A 23,312-nucleotide genomic window follows, 5' to 3' on the forward strand; every position below is an offset into this window, starting at 1 on the left:
TAAAATGAAGGAACTCTTTGTTCAATTTATTGATTTACATGACACTAAATCAGAGACGATAGCCAAAGAAATTTTAGCATCCCTTCAAGATCTAGATTTAAATCTAATGATAGGCCAGGGATATGATGGAGCTCCCTCAATGAGTGGTCATGTTAAGGGAGTGCAGTCAAGAATTAGAGAGCTTTATAGCACCGCTTTATGATATCCGAGGCATGTGAAATTCGAGACATCCGGAACAGTTTACGTAAAAAATTTTTTAATTTAATTGGAATTTATTATGTATTGTAGATATCTTTTTATAATTTAATATATTTTTTAAAATTTAGAAACAATATCGTCGGTTTGTGACTTTTTCACACCACCCAAAAAGAGAGTTATTTACCGAACATTTGATGATATTGATTCAAATAATCCAAAAAAAAAAACTAAAACGATTTTGCCCAACTAGGTTTATAGAAAAACAACAATCAGTGAGACTCTTCATAGAATTATATGAAGTTATTTTTGCAGCACTCGAATCCTACGTATCCAGCAAAGAAAAGAATTCCTCAGATGCTGAAAATTTTTTACAGGCGATTACGAAGCCACAATTTTTAATATCAATTCAATGTGTATATTTTTTATTTAATTATACTTATGATTTTAGCAAAATACTTCAAAAAATTAATTTGGATTTAAGAGAGGTTATGAATAGGGCAAAGGATATTGTTGAAATATTAACAAATATCAGAGAAAATGTGGATGAAAAATTTAATATTTTTTATTTAATTATACTTATGATTTTAGCAAAATACTTCAAAAAATTAATTTGGATTTAAGAGAGGTTATGAATAGGGCAAAGGATATTGTTGAAATATTAACAAATATCAGAGAAAATGTGGATGAAAAATTTAATATTTACAAGAAAGTAAAGGAGATCGCTAATTTGTTTAGGGTTGAAATTTTTAAACCTAGAGTAGTTTCTAGACAGTCAAATCGCTTAAATATTGATGCCTCTTCGATTGAGGATTTTTATAAAATAAATATTTTTATTCGCCTTATTGACACATTTTTATTTCAATTAAAAGAAAGATTTATTAGTCATAATTTTATTTTAAAAAGTTTTTATTTTCTTCTGCCGGTTGAGTCTGAATTGTTGATTACACATGAAACGAGAGAGGATATTAAGAAAATCTCAGAGTTTTATTCTGATGATTTATCAGGATCGTATGATAAGTTACTTTGTGATGTCGAATTTTGGTATAAAAATCTCGACAGAATAGAGTACTCTTTGAGACCTAAAAATGCTTTGCAGGCTCTTTCCATGTGTAATTGCACTTTAGATTCCCTGCCAAATATCAAAACATTACTTTTTATTTTAGCTACTTTACCGATTAGTACCTGCACCAATGAAAGGTCTTTTTCAACTTTGAAAAGGTTAAAAACCTATTTAAGAAATAGCACCGGTGAAAACCGTTTAAATGGATTAGCCCTTTTAAATATTTATAAGGAGATTATTCTAGATAAAAATTTGATTCTAGATGAATTAGCCAAATCTCAGAGAAAAGTAGACCTCTCTTTATAAATTCAAATATATGATTATCATATTTTCTTAGTCATAAAATTTTTATATGCAAAACTTAATTATAATGAATTGTTAGTCATAATATTTATGTATTTTTAATAAAAGTATTGCTTTTGCAATAAGAAATATTTATAGATTATTTTGTATTAATTATAATTGTTAAATTATATTTTTTAAAATACCATACAAGAATTACTTATATTTTATTGAATTATATATTTTTTAATAGTTATTTACAATAAATTTTTAATATAATAATCTACATAAAAATTTCTACATTTTGAAATTTATTTTATTGTATATTATCATTAAAATAAATGCATAGTTAAATAAAGAGATTTTATTTATACTAAAGTATTTTAATAATAAATAAAATCTATATCTAAAATTTAAAAAAGAATTATTTTTAACACTCAATCAGGTATATTGAGTGATCTTAAAAAATGTAAGGTTCGGGGAGCAAATTTTTTTCTTTCTAAACTATATGGATTAATTTAAATTGACTAAACATAGATTAAATTTTTAGAATAATGTTTTCAGTGTTCAGTCGCTTATTAATAATAAATTTAGCCAAAATTGTTACTAATATTTTTTTATTCATGCTTGTTACTATAGTGATTAGACACTAATAGAGCACAGAGTTGGGGGCTTCGTCCCCCCCAAAAATTTTTTAACCCCCCCCCCTATGGATAAATCCTGGCTACGCCACTGATACATATCATTATTAATAAATAAAAATGCATTTCAATTTATTTTGGCCTAAAAAAACCTATGATTTAGGAAGCCCCTTGAAGTGGTTTGCCTCACCCAGCTATTGGGGTTTGTTGAACAAAATTTTCACTTTTACAAAAAATAAAATTTTAAAAAAATGATTATATTCTTAAGATTTTTTATAAGGCATCTTATACACCATTTATTATTTACACTTATAACAAATAAAATTAAGCGTTTGCAGTTTAGTCAAGCCGTCAAAAATATGTTTTATACATAAAAAAATAAAAACCTATATATTTTTAAAATAAAATTACCCCATTAAAAAACCAGAGCGGTGAACCCGAATTCTGAAATTTTACTGAACCAGAGCTCCAAACCTTTTTTTAAATGTAGGGTTCAGGGTTTATAAATTTTTTTATATTTACTTATTTTTTTTTCGTTTTTTTATGATTTTACAAGTTTAATGAAAGTTAATATAAGTCAACACAAAATATATGCGAAAAATAAATTCCAAATTATATAATATAAAGGTGAAATATAGTGTAAAATGATAAGAACAATGAAGAAAAAGTGAATCTAGCGAGGGTTTGTGGAGAGAAGACTGCCAATGAAGTTTTCATAATTGACTTTAAGGATAGCCATAGCCAGTCTCTGTCTTAGGAAGAAGCCTTCTCGCGGATCCCCAGTATGCTCGCGGATATAAGATCCTAAATTCTTGAAGAATGATTATGCAAGCTTATCAAAGGAGGTTAAGGTAGTGGATATTATTGTCATAAAGATGTAATCTTCAGATATTTTTGAACATTTGGAAATTTTATGCTGTTCTTTTTGATAAAGTAGATTTAGAGTTTGGTTGGATAAGGCTAATGGATCTATACAAGAATAGTCTCAAACCAGAAATTGGCTTCGTTTCTAAAAGATCAGGGTGATTCCGTCAGACACTACCCATCGAATCTAAAAGGTTCTGGAGTTTCAAGTAAAGCGGGTATTCGGGCGGATTTCCATATTTGCTAGATCAACAAATTGCATTGGGTGTGCCTGAGGATTCGTCTTTTGCACGATCTGCAACGTAAGCTGTGTCTTCCTTTTCAGTCTATTGTGATTCTGCAGCCAAACCAGAAGTGAGGAAAGATTATTGTGCAATTTAGGTAGATTTCTCTTGCGTGGGTTAGCTCATTGTTGGTTAGCTGGAGTTAAAGATTTTTGGAAGGAATGACTTCAAAAAATTAATACCCGGATCCATTAAGTAAAGTGACGAGAGACCTGTATGTTGGGAGCATGCTAAAATAGAAATTAAACGCAGCATGCTACAACTGGCCTGTCCCAATCCTTCTGTCGATTGGATTATTTTCTGGTCCTGTCCAAACATGTTATATTTCAAGTGTACATAAGATATTACTTAAGAATTATATTATAAATTAAAATCAATCTCATTTTATCATCAGACTCATCTATTTAATGATAATATTTTATAAATTATTATATTCTGGATAAACATAGCCGCTTTGTCCACCCTAGTTTCAAGTTAAATTGGCAATATATTAATTTGACTGAATCCAAAGGGCAACTTGTTAGGAGCAACATTAAATAAAAATATATAAAACCAGGATACTCTAGTCAGATAAAAACGCCACCTATCATAGATTGAAATAAATAATACTATTGAAAATTCTCTAGACGCATTTTTATTATAAAAAATATGTATATTAAATTTAATGCATTGCCCCAAGTGCTTAAACGATAATTTAGTACTTTCTGATCGTCGCTCCAGCCTTGGGGTTGACATTATAGAAATTTTATAATTATTGAAATGCAATAAAAAATTATATATTTGAAATTATAGTCATATTTTTTATATGTGGAAATGGAGATAAGTAAAAAATATCCTATAGCTTAGAGATAACGCGCTACTTTTAATGCAAAATAGCGGTAGCGATAGAACAACACTGGTTTAATTAATATTTAAGCGTTGCTTCAACTTATTAGATTCTCTAGCTCCATGGACCGGACCTTAGTTTTTAATTTTAGCTGAACCTGAACAAATCTAAATTTTTTTAAGAGCTTGGTTAGTCGTTAATTAATATTCTTTTTCAAAAAGTTGACTGATTTTATTAATGTAAAAAAAAATTAACAAAATAAATAATTTATTAACAATATTGTTGAGAAGAAAATGCGAAATTTAACAGTAGTTTTAGGATGAATGAAATAGTGAAGAATATTTAAATTATGTCAATTTAACAATAATAAAATGATTGTAAAAATAATTCGAAAGAAGAAACTTGTTATGACAATTTAATTTTTAAACAAATGTTTAATTCTTAGGATACCTATATTTTTATTAGTAATAAAAGCTTTTTTGACAAATGAAAATAAATGTTACAGCTGAGAGGCTCTTTTTCATGATTTTTTTGAAACGTGAGGGGAAAAAAAATTCTGTGTTTCGAAGGCTGTCTGGAATATGCGTTTGGTCCTGATAAACTTATTATTGATGGTGCTGTTAACGTTATTATCTTCGCGTTTCTCTTTACCCTTAAGAATTGCATCTTGATCCAAGATGTCGTCGATACCATCAGGATTCCTTTCGTTATAGTAATTGGATGCGACGGAATCCATGTTGAAGGTAGCATTGGCTAAACTGCCATCGTTACATTGATTGGGTGGAATACACAAATATTTTTTAGTGGCATTGCCATTCAAGAGAAAGGTCTCATTTAATTCTTGGTGTTCATCCTTAAAAGATGAAAAAAGAAGGTTTCATTAGTTATTTTTAAAATATAAGAAAAATTTCATACATAACGGTTTGAATCCAGATTCGTCTTGAAAATAAAAAATTTACAATTTTCATGCTGATACAAATTTAATTTTAGATCTGAGGCCAGCTATACCAGAAAACCGCTTCGAGAAAACGTTCTGTCTGGATATGGCCTTGTTTGGTCTTATCCGCTTGAAAATTTAATTTATTCACCCCGAACGCAACTCAACAATTATATTTATTTTTAGGCCTGAGTCCGATCGAATTTTAGGTCTGAGCTTGACTGCCCGAAATTTTTAATTGGAAAATATAATTAAACGCATTTTTATACAGTTAAGTAAAAATTTAACCATGTCCTATTATATGAGAAAACATTAATTTTATTATCCTGAGCAAAAAAAAACATGAAACGTCCAAGCTCATTTTAATAAAAAATTGTTTTAGACCCGAGCCCGACTTCAGGGCTCTACTTGGCGTGTCTAAAGGCTGATAAATAAAATGCAATTTCGCTAAATTGACTTTCAATAGCGCAATTCATTTGCGCTAATGCAGTCGATATAATATTTTTACGATAATGTATTCGGCTTTCAAGATAATATATTCGTGTTAATATTTGTGAGTACATTAGCAGTAATGCATTCACGTAAATATCTTTTCGCGATAATGTTATTCGTCGTATTGACATGTAACCAAATATTTAAGCCCATGCCAAGTCTTACTCGATTCGATACAGGATTGGAGTCGACTTGTTGGGTTCTTCATAAGCGATAAATTCTTTAATCCCTAAATCGTATTGGCCAACCAAATTAAAAATAGACAAACCCTTGACCACAAATATTACCCTTATAGCTGCATTTATAGTAAAAGCGTTATCTTCAAGCGTTGCGTTATTACGGCTGATTCAGTTTAAAAACTAATTTAAGATAAAACTAAAATAGAGATAATTATTTTATATAATATTTAAGAAAAATTATATATCTTTTAATTGAATTCGCTATTACTTTTATAATCGTATCTCGTATCGTATATTTTTTATCCACGCATCGCATATGTTTTTCAAATTTTATCATTGTAACGTTTCATATTTATAAATTTATTATGTAATAACGCTGCGCTAAATAATGCAACGCTTGAACAAAACGCGTTTACTATAAATGCGGCCTTAGTCGTTTATTTTATCTTAAAAATATGTCGTTTTCCCGCAGTTTTTTATTTTTTAAAAAATTAAATGTTTATTATATAGTTTATTATCAATATAAGGTATAATAATTTAAATTTTCATTATAATAAATTTTAATATATTTAAAAATGTTTGAAAAATATATAATAATACTATTAAAAAAAAGAACGGAGATGGTGTGACGCAGGGAAACAAAAATGAAAAAGGGACGTAAGCGTTGTCTATGATAGCTCTTTGGCTAGAAGGCTACCATTGAAACTGATATAATTAGCTTTGTGAATCGCTATGGATAATCGTTGACGAAGAAAAAAACCCTCTCGTGGTTCTTCTGAGAGTTTGCTGATTTGTGATCCTAAGTTTTTGAAAAATTCTAAGGCGAGTTTGCCGAAGGTGCCAAGAGTGGTTGATATGATTGGGATGAAGCAATGATCGTTTATTATTTCTGTGTATTTAGAAATTTTAAGTTGTTCCTTCTGGTCAAGGATGTTGATGGCGTGGTTGGATGGGGCCAAGGGGTCAATACAGGAATAGTCCCATACCAAAAGTTGGCCTCTCCTCCATGGGATTTGAGAGATCCCATCAGGACGTTTACCGTCAGATCTAAAAAGACCCTGTGGTTCTAACGTGGAAGGAATTTGGGCGGATTTCAGAGCATGTTGGATGATTGTATTACATTGCTTGTGTCTGATGAATCGTCCATTGCAGGAGCGACAATGTAAACTATGTCTACCCTTCGAGTCAACTGGCGAGTTGCACCCTGAGCAGATGTGGGGGTGAGTGATGGAACAATTTAGACGAATGCCGATGGCATGGGTAAATTCATTGTTGGATAGTTGAAGCTGAAGATTGGTAGATGGGATGGTTTCAAGAAACTCATGTCCCGTACCATTGAGCAAGGAAGAGAATAGGGTGCGGTCGGTAGATTGCATGCTAGATAAGAGAGTTTCAACGCAGCGAGCAACCACTGGTGCATCCCAGTCATCCTTGGTATAAAAAAGAAATTTTTTAGCAAAAAAAAGGACTTGTGTGATGGAAGAAGTGTAAAGATGTCCTCCAGTTTAAGGAGTATGTCAAGTGTGGAATGAAGAAAGGTGCTTATTGCCTCGTGTCCTCCAACAGGCGATCCTAGATGTGTTAATTCAACGCTTGATGTGAATTTGAAATCGTGAGTGTTGGGAGCATTAGAATTTAAAAGTAAGAATTCAGATTTGCTCTGGTTAAGCGAAAGTCCAGCTCTGGTTAAGCGAAAGTCCAATGGCTGTGCCCATTTCTTTAATTATGGTGACTGCTTTGGCAATTTCACTACTGGGACCACTCAAGATTCCATCATCAATATACCAAGCGTGGAGCGATAGAGTACATGAAGAGTTTATTGATTTTATCATGTCATTGATTCCAAGACTAAAGAGAAGGGATCCGAGAGGGTCACCTTGTTGGATACCCTCGACAGAAAGTATCTTTTCTTTGTTGAATTGTAAGATTGTTGGTGATTGGTAGCAAGAGAAAAGAAATTTGGTATAAGCGGGGAAATGGAAGCAAGTATTCTTAAGTTTTTTTCCGCATTTTTCCCATCACAGGCCTGTAAACCTAGGCTTCGATTAATATATAATAATATATATAAATATAATTTTAGAGTATATAAGTATGATGAATTGGGTAGCCAAGGTACTGGGTTAGATTTATATTTGTTAATGAATAATAAATTTTGCTTTGATTATAGGATATAAATGTTTGATGTAGCCTCTATATTTACATAATCACACTCAAATAAATATGGGAGACCGGGTAAAACGAATTGATTTGTATTTTTATAATAACATTTGGAAACCAAAATAGAACAAAGCAAATAGATTTATATGTAGCCAAATCCCTCACCTATAAAAAAGTATAGCGCTCTACATTTGATACTTGATGAACTATGATTAATTATGTGAAGTGTGTCCATTTTCAATATTTAACCCCATACCCTGGGTAAAATGGTTAAGCGTCAGGGTAAAGTGGTTAAAATAATATTGAACATAACAATATTGTTTTATTGAATAAAATAGAGCAATTATGATATACATTCATTATTTGAGAATAAATTAATAAATATAATTTGGAAATGTAAAACATTTCATCAAAAATAGCACATTTTATGTATTAATTAGACGGAATATTTTAACCGTTTTATCTATAAATTTACCCTAAGGTGATATATATCATACAAATAGTTATTGCATGACTTCTAATTAAGCTATAAACTTCTGATAAATTTTATTTTATAGGTATGACTATAAGAAACATGTATACAAATAATGAGCCCTAATTTATTTTGCTATGGTAAAACAAAATAAACGAGGATTTCAGCTAAACAGTAAAATACGGTACAATTCATTGAAGGTTTTTTCTGATAGCCTTATTCACATAATAAAAATGATTCTATATATATTTATAAATTAAATCATAACCAAATATATATTTCCAGTATTATCAGAAGAAGCCTTTTGATAATATTTAAAAAGCTGGATAGTTACTTATTATCCAACCCACTCACCTTTTCGCAAATTGAAAATTATTAAAAGCAGAAAAAGATTATGCGTCATGCCTTATATTTCACATAATCCTGAATTCAAGTGGCACGATTGCGATTTAGCCGCGATAAATACAGAATACAATAAATATCATATAGCATTCATTACCGATCACGCGATTTGAATCGCGAAAGCATATAGCTACGATTTTTAAAAAACACATCATTTTGTATTTATCGCGTGATTTCGAAATATTGTTTCGTTAAATACAGATTTAGGTGAATTTAGCTCAAAATTTTAGATTTAGCACTAATTTTAAATTATTTGAAATGAATTCTAAATCCATGGTTTCATTTTTTGAAGATATAAACCCAATGGATCAAGTTAAAATTATTATAATGTTTTTTTAAAAATAGATAAAATTGCATTTATTAATTCTGTTAAAGATTACGAGTGCTTATTGTTGTAGTATTTTTAAATGATGTTAACGATATATTATATTTTTATATGAAAAAGAAATAAGGTCAAAGATATTTTAATAATGTTTTTTAAGCTTCGAAGATTGTTAATTAAAAAGAAATGTTATTATATATTTATTAGTTAATTTTTTTCGTGTAAAAAAGAGGATTTTTTTATAAGAATTATATAAATAAAATTTTCATCTAATAAGTTATAAGAAGTCTACAAAAGTGGTGCCGTTTAATTTTTATTCAAGCAACGGACAAGATATCTGGGTAAGAGTGGACGCAGTGTACTAATAAAATATACAATCACGGTAAAAAAAAAATTCTTAAAAAAAAAAGGTAAAAATTTTTTGGAATATATAAAATGATGTGCATTTATATAATTTTGATATTATTAATTATATTAGGTTTAATATATTGTCTAACCTTTAGTAATGTTAAAATATTTATAATAAAAATTTTAATAAATTTTTTATAAATTTGTGAATAAAGAATAAATGTTTAATTATAAAAGAAGTATAAAAACTCAAAAGTATGTGGAAATGGTTCCACAGAGAAATAATTGTATCATAGCGGTAGTAGTGATATGTTTATGGATAATTGGTATTATGTTACATCGGAAAAAAATAAAAAGAGTTATAGAAAGAGATAGAATAAAAATTATGGAGGAAATTGAAATGAAAAATAATGAAATTGAAAAATAAAAAAATGACAGGAAGTTTAAAACGTTAATGAAAATGTAAGAATTAAGGAATAGATGTTAAATTTAAAGGATGAAATATGGAAAAAGTTAATTAAAAATATGATAGAGAGGAAAAGTATCAATATTATTAGATCGGGAGAGGAACGAAAAGATATTGATAATAAAAGAGAAATAGAGATTAAAGATGAAAATGGAATGAGATATAATAAACGAAATAATTATAGTCATGGAGGAAATTGTGAGAGAAGGTATGATGAAAGGGATTTCAAAAGAGATGATCGAAGAAATGATAAGGAATACGAAATACGTCAATGAACTTGCAGAGAAATGAAAAGGAAAATTGGGAAAAAGAAAATTTTTTCCGAAATAGATTTAATCGTCCAAAGATTAATATGCAAAATGTAAGATGTTATTCATGTGGAGAATTTGGGCATATAAGTAGAAATTGTGTTCAGAACGGTGCAATGTTTAACAAGCAACCGATTAAATGTAATAGATGTGGAGGAGTTGGACATAGTAGTGAAAAATGTTATGTTCCGACGTATCGTATTATGGGAAATAATCAAAGAACATTTCAATGTGAAAGATGTGGAAAAATGGGACATGCTAAAGAGAATTGTTATGTGAGAGAACCGATAAATGGGGAAGCATTACCGGCAGTGAAATACTTAGCACCGGCATCTAATGTAAGAGTGATACAAAATAGTGATATTTTGAAAGAAGGTAAAGATGAAATTATGTGTTTTAAGTGCAGAAAGAAAGGACATAGTGCTATAGAATGTCGAGAGAGGTGACTAAATGATAGCGAAAGTAATAAAATGGAGGGTATTACATTAAAGAATGAAATGAAATTTCGTGTGAGTGGAGATGTAGAAGTTAAAAGAGATTTAGTAGATAAAAGAAATGTAAATCTGGTAAATGGTGAAATTACAAAAAATTATAGAATTCCTATTTTAAAATTAGAGGACATAAGTGAGAAGGATAAATGTCCTCGTGTGGAAGTAGAAAAATATCTATGCTATTAGATACATGTGCTGCGATATCGATTGTAGGTTATGAAAATTTTTGTGAATATTGGCCAGAGGAGTAAAATTAAAGAAGAGATGAGAGTTAAACAGTTTGACGGATCGGAAATAAAGGTTTTAGGAAAAATTGAAGTTCCGTTTGTGATAAATGGTATAGTTAATTATTTAAATTTGTGGATTGTTGATAAAAAAGTGGATACGATTATGGGGTGGGAATGGATTGTTAAGATTGGTCCATTAAATAATTTTTGGGGTATCTTTTCAAATGAAATTAACAGAACGTTGAAATAGAAAATCGAGAATTATGTGATATAAAAGATGAAATCATTGGAAATGGTGTGATGGGTAATCGGAAAAGTGAATTTGAATAAGAAAATATGTCTCAAACGCGGATAGTTCCAGTTAAAAAAAGAAAGGTAAGATATACTGACTTGTCGCAAAGTGTTAATATTATGAAAAATGACAATCCTAGAGAGGTATAAAAAGAAATATATTGTAGAAAATGTATTAATTAGCGAAATATAAAATGAAATAAAAATAGTCACAAAAACAGAAGAAATAAAGGAGAAAATTATTAGTCAAGAAATTATAAGGAACTGGATAATGGAAAGAAAGATATACCAGTGTTACAGAATTTACCGGCGAAATTTGTAAGAAAAAAAGAGGAAAAGGAGATTAATGGAGGGGAAGGAAAGGAACAATTGTCGAGTTTGGAAAATTGGAAGCTTGCAGTGGCAGTTTTAATGAATAGTTATAGTGAAATTTTTGAGGAGAAATTAGGATGTTTAGTGGATTATGAAGTTGATATCCGTTTAAAGGAAGGTTTTGTACCGCAGTATTGTCCGGTGCGAAGAGTTCCATTTGAATGGAGGGCGGAAATGGAAAAAGAGTTGGACAATTGGGTGAGAGATGGAATTATTTGTCCTATTGGTTACAGTGAATTGGCAACTCCGTTGGTTCCTGTTAGAAAGGCCAATGGAAAATTGAGGTTATGTGCAGATTTTAGGGTAACCTTGAATCCTTGGGTAGTAGAGGTGAAATATCCGTTACCGCGAATAGAAGAAATTTTGGCCAGTTTGAAAGGGGGAAAATATTTTTCCAAGATTGATTTTTCGTGTGCATATTTGCAATTACCGATGGCAAGAACGACTAGGAAGTTGTTGACGATTACGACATTCAAGGGATTGTTTACGTTTTGTCGATTACCATTTGGGTTAAGTGTATCAGCCCCTATTTTTCAACGGACAATGGCTGCTGTTTTCCAAGGTTTAGAGGGTGTTTTTTATTATATGGATGATGTTTTGGTTGTAGGAATAACGATGAAACAACATGATGATAGGCTAGAAGAAGTATTTATTAGAATTTGAAATAAAGGATTAAAGGCGAGTCGTGAAAAGAGTGTGTTGGGAGTAACTGAAGTAACGTATTTGGGTCATAGGATAATGGAATGGAGGTAAAACCGTTAGATAAGAATTTGTTGAGTATTGCGAATTTGAATAGGCCGACCAGTAGAGGTCCAGCCGTTTATAGGAATGGTAAATTATTACCATCGGTTTATATCGAGTTTTGCAGAAATAGCTGCGCCTTTATATGAATTATTAAGGAATGGGTACATTTTGAATGGAAAGATGAACAAGAGATTGCGTTCAGGACGTTAAAGGAGAGAATTGGGAAAGAGCCCATTCTAGTGTGTTTTAATAGTGATCTGGAAGTAGTTTTGGCTGTAGATGCATGTAATAAAGGAGTTGGTGGGGCGATGTTGCATTTGATAGATGGAATGGAAAGATCTGTTTTATTTTTCTCGAGAGTGTTTCGAGAGGTAGAAAAGCGGTATTCAGTGATAGAACAAGAGGCTTTAGCTGTGATTTTTGGATTAACGAAATGTCGCGAATACCTTATAGGTAGGAAGTTTGTTGTTTTTACAAATCATAAGCCGTTGATCCATTTATTCAAGAAAGATAACAAAGAGTTGATGTTATCGCCTCGACTTCAGCGATGGTTATTGTTAGTAGGAAGTTTTGATTTGGATTTAAAATATCGAAGGGGAAAAGAGAACCAGTTACCTGATATTTTGTCAAGGTTAGGTGCTGGCGAAAGTTTGGATGAATCGGTGATTTTGAAAATTGAAAATAGGCAAGAGTGTCTTGTACGTACGATAATGAGAAGTATAAAGGGTAGCCCAACGACATGGGAACATATACAAAGGTTTACAAGGAAAGATAGAGAATTAGCGGTAGTTAAATTATGTCTAATGGGAAAAAGATCATGGAAAGATGATGATAAAGTTTTCAAAAATATTGAAACAGAATTAACTATAGTGGACGATTGTATTATGAGGGGAACCCGAGCTGTTATACCCCGGAAATTGAGGGAGAAAATTTTGAATGTTATACATACGGGTCATCAAGGAGTTATTCGTATGAAACAATGGGGAAGAGAGTACGTATGGTGGCCGAAAATGAACGAGGATATTGATAAATTGGGAAAAGAATGTGAGATTTGTAATGCATGGTCTGACATGCCCCGTAAGGATAAAAATAGTACATGGCCAAAAGTTGTAGAACCAGGAGAGAGGGTTCATGTTGATTTTTTCGAATATGAAGGAAAAAAGTATATATTAAGTGTAGATGCATGGATAGAATTTGAAGAAATTCATGGCTTAACGGCGAATATTGTGATGAAACATTTTAAAAAAGTATGGTCGAAGTTTGGTATTCCGAAAACTGTAGTATCGAATGATGGACCGGCTTTTATCGGGGAAGAATTCAAGAGATTCTGTGAAAAGACGGGTGTATATCATGTGTTAACGCCACCGTATCATCCCAGTTCCAATGGGCAGGCGGAACGGATGGTAGCGACAGTTAAAGGATGGTTGAAGAAAACCAAAAGTGGAAAAGGAGAAATGTGAATGAAGCATTTGTATTATAATAATGCGATGGGTAATGATGGTTTGTCTCCAGCAGAAAAAATGATAGGCCGGAAGGTAAGAATGTTTTTGGATATGTTAGTATCTTGTAAAACGAATGTTATTGTGGAGGATATTGATAGAAGGGAATTGGAATATACTGTAGGACAGTTAGTATGGATTAGATTATATGGAAGTACTAAAAAATGGGAGAAAGGTGTAGTAATAGAAAATTTGGGAAACAAATTAAATAAGGTAAAATTTGATGATAATAGTGAAGGTGTCAGGCACAGGGATCAATTACGGAAGAGAGTGCATAGAAATGGTTGAAAGAGGAAATTGTAAAAAAAAAGAAAATATGTAAGGATAGTTCCTGGTTAATAAAGATGTAGATTTCAATGGTTTCAGACAAGTTATGACGGATACTACAAAAATCGCCTAAAAGAAAGGAGGATGGCAACGTTAGAATCGACCTTCTAAAAACAATACTGGGATGATTATCAAGATCTGATCGAGTGTATGAAGTGATAAAGAAGAAATACAGGCATAAAATATTGTTTAAACAAAAAATTATGGGAATCATTTATTGAATGCTTATACGCTGATGTATTTTAAAATGGTGTTAACGATATATTATATTTTAATATGAAAAAGAAATGAGGTCAAAGATATTTTTGTATTTTATTTAAAAAAAATAATAATAATGTTTTTTACGCTTCGAAGATTGTTAATTAAAAAGAAATGTTATTATATATTTATTAGTTAATTTTTTTCGTGTAAAAAAGAGGATTTTTTTTATAAGAATTATATAAATAAAATTTTCATCTAATAAGTTATAAGAGTCTACAAAACTTATATAATAAGCAAAATAACTGCTGACCAAACTTAAGAGTGGGTGAGAAGCTGGTCATCATATATCATGGCCATATTCTATTAGGATATAGTATACCTGGTAGATAGTGTATCACCAAGGTTACAGAAATCCTCTCTAGATCTGGAAGAAGAATCTGCCCCAATAGATATAAATGATATTTTTAATGAAATGACTGGGGAGATAAATGAATGTAAAATATGGCATTTTAATTAGTAATATATTTATTATTTAATTGATCTCATTGATAGTGAGAATATATTAGATGATATAATTATTCCCAAAGATTCCGCAGCACTAAAGCTAAGTGCGGTAATTAATAACTAAAAATATATATTATTTATATAGAATCTATGTCCTCTGTTGGATTACCTAGTTCATATTATAAATGTCATAAGAGAAAGAATAATGACATAGGTAATTTATATTATTTGATTTATTGAAAAATTTTAAATAGATGAATTAAAGGCACTAATAAAATTAGAACAAGATAAAACAATACTAAGCATAGACATGCTTAAAAATAAAACAAATGAATATGGAATATGTCTTATTTTGAAAGAAAAAATAGATGAATGAAACAGGGAAAAAAGAATTAACGAATAGAATATATGATGTTATAAAAAATCTTAATTGAATAAAATTATTTTATATATATTTATGTTGTATGAAATAGATATTTTGTATGTATTTATATTATTTGAAATAGATATTTAATTAAGAGGGTTTAATCTCCTCCTCTTCAATATCATTTTGTATAAGAATAATAATTTGACGGATCCCATTTTGTGAATTAATAAAATGGCTCACTATAAATGGAAATCGCTGCGATCGATTCAGCTGATCGGTCGCTGCGATATCGCGGCTAAATCGCAATCGCTCTTCACTATGAATTCAGGGTAAACTATCCACGATTCTGTGATGTTTTTAAGATCTTGAAGTTATTCAAGAATAAGCCATAAGCCTTATTGCAATCCATTCTTGCTGGGTCAGAAAGAATATGGTCCGCTTTCGAAAAAGTGCAGTCTAAGGACAAGTTCGAAAATCATTTAATCTGAGCAAATATTATTTAAATGGACAAAAATATTGCAGCACCATTATATAATATAGAGATAATTATCCAGCTTCGAATGCCATTCTACTATACTATTTCAATTACCATTGAAATTGATACTGAATAAATTAATTTTGCTTTATCAATTTTTGATATTAATGTAATATTTAACAATAAATAGTTACTAAATCATTGCCTTCTTATGATAATATAAATATGTAATATTTAACAATAAATAGTTACTAAATCATTGCCTTCTTATGATAATATAAATATGTTTTATTTTTTAAATCATTTCTCATTTTACCAGGAAATTTCCCCAAATTTTATTTTCCTGCAAAGTTTCCACCTCCAGTTCGGCCTGTCAGTTAAAAAAATTCAAACTTGAACCAGGATATAAAAAAACTTACCACATCATGATTTAAATGAGATGAGCCTCACATGTAAATTATTATATGTTTCATGGAAAAATAAATACAATTACATCTGTAGTGTGTGCGCTATCAAGACTGTTTTCCGACTGGCTAGAACTCTGATTTGAGGCGTTATCCCTGCTTTCACGTTTCTTGGTCATTTTCTTTAAAAAATTTAAAAAATAAAAAGCTAACCTCAACTACTTAAATGGAGTTGGCAAAAAATACAATATTTTATAAAAAATCGATTTATTTGATTAAATCATGATTTTTTTTATTCAAATCAAATTTAATAATATCAAAATAATTTTAAAAAATACCCTAGATGAAATATACCTTCTGAGGTAAAATTATTAATCAACCATGCATTCATTTTATATATTAAAAATCTGTTTTTCATCTGGAATTTAAGCAATAATGAATTGACTAAAAAAATTTATCATGTAATAATTTTTAAATACATATTCATAAAAAAATTATCTAATAATAATGTTTGAATATTTTATTTTAATCAACATTTATATAAGTTGCTTTTGAAATCCTAATATCAACAAATTTTGAATCGATATAAAGACGGCCAATTAATCACAGTTTTTATAAAGTAAGAAATTGGTAATAAAATTAATCAAAGTAAATACTATTTTAATTAAATGGGTAGTAGAAATAATATTCGGTAAATAACTAAAATTTTTCGTCAGTCAATATATGATTCGAACAGTATTCAAAATAAAGAATCCGTTTTTAAATAATTTGGCAGGTATTTTTTTGAACCCTAACCAAAAATTAACTCAATACATATATCCATTTATAATTTATTATTGTCTTTTTCGCAATTATACGCCTCTCATATAGTCTAGTGCTTTGTTTTTTTTCTATGTCTAAACCGGTCCATTCTACAAAAAGAGGCGGACAAACAAAGGCTCCAAATCCAATAAACCTTGAACAAGCTGCCGTCAACGTTTTGACGCCTAACAACTCTCTGAAAATACCAATCAGTAACAGTTCGGAAATCATGTCAATGATGACAGCAATACAAGCGCTTTCGTTACGTGTGGAGAACCTCGCCGGGATGATGGCATAGGGATAGATCTCCGTCAGGCAGCATCATGGATGATAGAAGCGTGACCTCTACCCCGTTCGGAAGAGAAGACGCAAGCACGCACCTCGCCCGCTAACTAACGAAGAGAAGTTCGCCAAGCTCATTAACATCTGGACAGGTCTTAACGCAAACCTCGCGACCCCAGATATAAAGCTAACGTTAGGTATGGACACGAAATTAAGCATATAAAGGAGATGGTAGACCTCCTTAGTGAAAGCTCGGACCCTCGACTGGTGGAGGTAACGACCAAGAGAATCCGGATACAGGCCCTAGCGATCCATTGGAAGTGGCCAACGGCAAGATCCAACGATACGTACCAACAGCAATATCTAGGAGCGGAGAAAATCAAAATCGTTCCAGATACACGGCCCGAGAGGAAGTATGCGCCCGCCATCAGGGGCAAGCAAAGGAAATGACTCAGATAATTCATCGCCTTTGTTCACTTATTCTTCTTCTTCTTCCGCTTTCTATAAACCCACCCACCCCTCATAAACTAAGGCCCTTATTAGGGCCAAATACCCAACAGTCTTCTTCAGGGCTTTAAGCCATGGTACCAGGAAACCATGGTCCAGACTACGACCCACCGGTCCGAATGGGAGAGCCAGTGCAATTCCCAGATTGACTAATTTTTTCGTCCCGGGTCACTAAGGTTTTATCACGGTCCTGATATTATGCCCGTTTTATTGAATGAAATGCATTATTATATATATTATATTAAGTTAAATGTTTATATACAAATTAATTGAAAAAACATAAATCATTTCTTGAAATTATATATATTCTTTAAGTAAAAAATGTTACAAATTCTTGGTTGTGTTTCCGTTATCAAGATAAATAATCAGGATTTAATGCTTAAATGCACAAGTTTAACTAAAAAAAAAGAATTTTTAACTCTTCCATAATCTTTTAACTTTTTTTAAAAAAAATTGATAAATAAAATTTTTCTATTCATTTTTTGTATGTTGTGGATGTTTTTGCTATATTTGTGGATAAATTAAATGATATCCAAATACTATAGAATTTTCTCTTTATAAAGGAAATTTATCAACTAAAATAATATGCCAGATTTCCCTTGTTACATCACTTGACAAATAGTTCATGAATAATACTTTTTGCGTAAGCCTTTGGCAAATAGGAGTCCAAACCTTTTTCCCACCTTACACAATACTTATCTTGGCTAAAATTATAATAGGACCGTTTTTAAAAATCGACCCATTTAACAAAACTATATAGTATCAATGTAACTACAAACCTCTTTACCTTAGTTTAAAAAAAAAGGATTAATACTTAGCAAAATCAGTGTCCACATGAACGGATGATTATAAGAAAGTATCCTAAGTAACTCCTATTCATTTCTTAAACGATTCTTGGAAACTTAATAAACTTGTATTGTTTCCATGCAAATTTGAAAAAGAAAAAAAGAAGGGTGGAAGGGTGAAAATATTAAAAAGGAAAATATTAGAAATTTCACCTTATTGGGTATTGATTTCACTAAAAATAATTTTAAAAATCAATGTTTTTTATATCAGGATACAGTAGAGCATATTTATCTAAAATCATTTATTAAAGACTTATGTTATAATATGATTAAAGCATTTGAAAATCAGAAACGACTGAATTGTGCTTCTCATCTTTTAAATTCAGTAATAAGGAATACTTTGATAATAAAAATATTGATTCTCAAGATTCAGAAATATATATCAATGATTTGTTGATTTGAAAGTTTAGTACTTATATGAAACAGAGTGGATATGTTAAACCAACAATTATATTAATAATAACTGTTGCTACTCAATAAGATATTTGTCCCCAGGGGAGAACATACCCTAAAAAAGCTGTTATTATAGTTAGGAGCAGCACGATTACACCTGAAGATCATACTAAGTAGTTTATTATTAAAATATAGCATTAAATTTTAGGTTAATCAACTTTATAAAATACTCCATTTGTGTATTAAGACTTGATGGAATAGCAGAATAAGGATGATTGAATCGATTTTTAATCAATTCAATGAAAATTGGAGATTCTCAGTTCTAGAAGAGTCGATTAGGCTCAAAAATATAGACCATGAAATGATGAGGGACCCTTTTATTTGTGGCGATGAATAAATACACATTTTTTTTTGATATTATAATATTGAAACTAAAATTGTAAAATTTTATTTGGGCTCGGATAAAAATTTTTTTTTAAATTCTCGAGCTGCGAAAAAATCACTTTGAGCTCTAGATATGCTTACCAATAAATGATTTTGATTTTCTTTTTTTATAATTTTTTATAAAAAGGTAAATTTATCAACCAAAACAACCAATACATTTATCTAGTATTGGTATAAATACATCCTTCGTCCTAAAAAACATTAGGAGGGTGTGACCAGATTCCACTTATTACCAAACATCCTGCAAAAGAAATTTTTTTTAAAAAAACGGAAAAATCAAAATTACAAAAAAAAAGAAAATAAATATAAAAAATAACAATACTACAAAATACTTAAAACAACCAAAATAGGGTATCCTAGTTCAAAAGGAGTTTAGTTTAGCCTTGATTAAACAGACATTAAGTATTAAAATTATCGAACCAGGAAAGACCCTGACTGCTTGGCAAAATTAACAAAATATTGAAACCTTACCATTTAAATTGAGAAAATACTATTAATTAGGTTATGCTTACCAATAAATATGATTTAGATTTTCTTTTGGTAGTGTCCGTCAATCGATTTATGGTATTCCTTGGGTTCTGTATTAAAAAAAATGGAATTTAAATGATTGTAATCTATAAAAATTATTTACTTTTTTGACTCGAATTCCGACTGGGGTAAACATTTTGATTGGATATGACTTTTTTTTAATATTTTCGAATTCCTAAAATATGTATAATGTATATATCATACATTAAATGTAATATATTTTATAATTTGGTATTAGCATTATAAATTATAGTGTGTTTCTATCCCTTATTTGAAGCCACAAATTTTATTTTTTAAAAATGGTAACGGTTTGTTTTATTATAATACAATAGGGCTTGATGACCTTTTAAAAAAATATTTCACAGGAAAATTCAAAAAATGGGAGAAAGGATTAAACATTTATGATTATCAAACCAATAATTTTTTCAGTGATTAAATAGAAAAACCTCTTCGTAAGCATAAATCTGGGTCTCCTTTTCGGCCAATTTTTTCTCGTAGAGTTCGTTCTGAGCTTGCAAACTAAGGACAGAATTTTGCTATATATTTTTAAAAATGAATATTTTAGTATAAAAATAATTAAACAAAACATTTAATGTAAACGATTTTAGGGCCATTTTGAAGATAGCAGGTTCGCATATACTTAATCACTAATGTTTGATTTTTGGAATTAACATTAGAAATGTTATATAATTTATAAATTAAAAAATGGTATGGCATGTTTTGCCATATCTTCTTTTTTCTAAATATGCAAATATTTATGAATTTTTTTTGTGCATAAATTTAAAAATAAATTAGTTTAGGCTATGTCCTAAATATCAAAAAATAGAATCGTGCAATTTGAGCCAAAGTTGTTAATCGGCTTAGCCGAGTCGGCTCAAACAGAGCTGACCCAAATTTTGGGTCGTTTTTTTCGACTCCGACTCAATATTTGGGTCGTTTTTTCGACTTCGACTTCAATTTTGGGTCGTTTTTTTCGACTCGACCCAAGTCCAAGCCGAAAAAAACGACTTCGACCCAAAATATGGGTCGTATTTTTCGACTCCGACTAGAAGTTTGGGCCGTATTTTTCGACTCAGACTCAAAGTTTGATTTGTTTTTGCGACTAAGACTCAAAGTTTGGTTTGTTTTTGCGACTGACTCAAAGTTTGGTTTGTTTTTGCGACTCAGACTCAAAGTTTGGTTTGTTTTTGCGACTAAGACTCAAAGTTTGGCTTGTTTTTGCGACTCAGACTCAAACATCGGATCGCTTTTTACCACTTCAACCAAAGTTGTGGTGGTTTTATTCAATCCGACCCAAAATGGGTCGTTTTTTTAAAAGACGACCTAAGGTTTGGGTTGCTTTTTTTCACCTGACCCATATCTACATTTTTTTCGTCCAAAAGGCTTCTAAGTGTTGACTCCAACTCCAATAAATATATAAATATAAATAATATTTATTAGATATTAATATAAATGGGCGGGAAAAGTTACTTAAAGCTTCTATAAATCTAATCAATGGAGAATGGCAATTGTCATCGTTATTTTTTAAAATTTTTTTGATATAAATTAGTAAAAATATAAATTGTGAACATGTTAAATTAAAATTTCAGTGAAGATCTACCATAGAAAAATGACAATTGTCATAATCTTTATTTTTGTACTTTTTCGAATTTTTTTAAAGCAAATATTTAAAAATATATATTGTAAACATGTTAAATTAAATTTTCAATGAAGATGACCCATAAAAAATGACAATTGTCATAATTGTTATTTTTGAACTTTTTCGAATTTTTTTAAAGCAAATTTGTAAAAATATATTTTGTAAATCTGTTAAATTATAATTTCAGTGAAGATGTACCATAGAAAAGTTACAATTGTCATAATCTTTAATTTTGAACTTTTTCGAATTTTTTTAAAGCAAATATGTAAAAATATATATTGTAAACATGTTAAATTAAATTTTCAATGAAGATGACCCATAAAAAAATGACAATTGTCATAATTGTTATTTTTGAACTTTTTCGAATTTTTTTAAAGCAAATTTGTAAAAATATTTGTTGTAAATCTGTTAAATTAAAATTTCAGTGAAGATGTACCATAGAAAAGTTACAATTGTCATAATCTTTATTTTTGAACTTTTTCGAATTTTTTTAAAGCAAATATGTAAAAATATATATTGTAAACATGTTAAATTAAATTTTCAATGAAGATGACCCATAAAAAAATGACAATTGTCATAATTGTTATTTTTGAATTTTTTTAAAGCAAATTTGTAAAAATATATGTTGTAAATCTGTTAAATTATAATTTCAGTGAAGATGTACCATAGAAAAGTGACAATTGTCATAATCTTTATTTTTGAACTTTTTCGAATTTTTTTAAAGCAAATATGTAAAAATATATATTGTAAACATGTTAAATTAAATTTCCAATGAAGATGACCCATAAAAAAATGTCAATTGTCATAATTGTTATTTTTGAACTTTTTCGAATATTTTTAAAGCAAATTTGTAAAAATATATGTTGTAAATCTGTTAAATTATAATTTCAGTGAAGATGTACCATAGAAAAGTGACAATTGTCATAATCTTTATTTTTGAACTTTTTCGAATTTTTTTAAAGCAAATATGTAAAAATATATATTGTAAACATGTTAAATTAAATTTTCAATGAAGATGACCCATAAAAAAATGACAATTGTCATAATTGTTATTTATAAACTTTTTCGAATTTTTTTAAAGCAAATTTGTAAAAATATATGTTGTAAATCTGTTAAATTAAAATTTCAGTGAAGATGTACCATATAAAAATGGCAATTGTAATCGTTATTTTTGAACCTCTTTGAATTTTTTCAAAGCAATTATGTAAAAATATATATTGTAAACATGTTAAATTATATTTTCAGTGAAGATGACCCATAGAAATGTGACAAATTGTCATAATCATAATTATTATACTTTTTGAATTTAATTATGCTAATAGGTAAAAATATATACTTTGAACATGTTATTTATAATATTTTATATAGATGAAGTAGATTGAGAGTCAAGTGATGACTATTTATATGACAGCATTCACAATTCGGAAAAAGAGAAGGATAATATAGATAGTGATGAGTGTGAAGATAACTATAAATATTTTTACAGTAAAATATGCTAGCTTTTAATAAGTTTTATAAAAATATTAAGGTAAAGATGGCAAAAATAGTTTTTGAGATATAAGCAATTTAAAAATTTTACACATTCCAAAGTGGCTCTTTTTTATACCTATGAAACTGAGCCAAGTCGACTTAATCCTAAACTCAGCCAGTTTTTTAGCCGAAAATTCGACTCAAGCTCAAGCCGGCTGAGTCGAATCAGGTGTTGGTTCAAGCCGGCTAAGGAGTTCGCACAG

General features: G+C 29.6%; 1 protein-coding gene across 3 annotated transcripts in view; it reads right to left on the reverse strand.

Annotated features, from left to right (window-relative positions):
* Positions 1–4,615: 4,615 nt before the first annotated feature.
* The window catches only part of LOC135922386 (chromosome-associated kinesin KIF4A-like), an 86,456-nt gene continuing 67,759 nt past the window's right edge, over positions 4,616–23,312 (reverse strand). For 2 of the 3 annotated variants that reach the window (XM_065456773.1, XM_065456772.1), the window contains exons 18-22: positions 20,387–20,476; positions 20,044–20,115; positions 19,925–19,990; positions 16,230–16,322; positions 4,616–5,008 (exon numbers count right to left, since the gene is read on the reverse strand). In XM_065456773.1, coding sequence (XP_065312845.1) covers positions 4,676–5,008; positions 16,230–16,322; positions 19,925–19,990; positions 20,044–20,115; positions 20,387–20,476 — 654 coding nt within the window. In that variant the 3' untranslated portion in view covers positions 4,616–4,675. Of the gene's footprint in view, positions 5,009–7,704; positions 7,798–16,229; positions 16,323–19,924; positions 19,991–20,043; positions 20,116–20,386; positions 20,477–23,312 lie in introns of those variants that run through there. The other variant, XM_065456774.1, reaches the window with a different exon arrangement.

This window comes from Gordionus sp. m RMFG-2023, chromosome 1 (assembly GCF_954871325.1).
Source record: "Gordionus sp. m RMFG-2023 chromosome 1, tfGorSpeb1-WG-v2, whole genome shotgun sequence".
In the NCBI taxonomy this organism is placed as follows: Eukaryota; Metazoa; Nematomorpha; class Gordioida; order Chordodea; family Parachordodidae; genus Gordionus; species Gordionus sp. m RMFG-2023.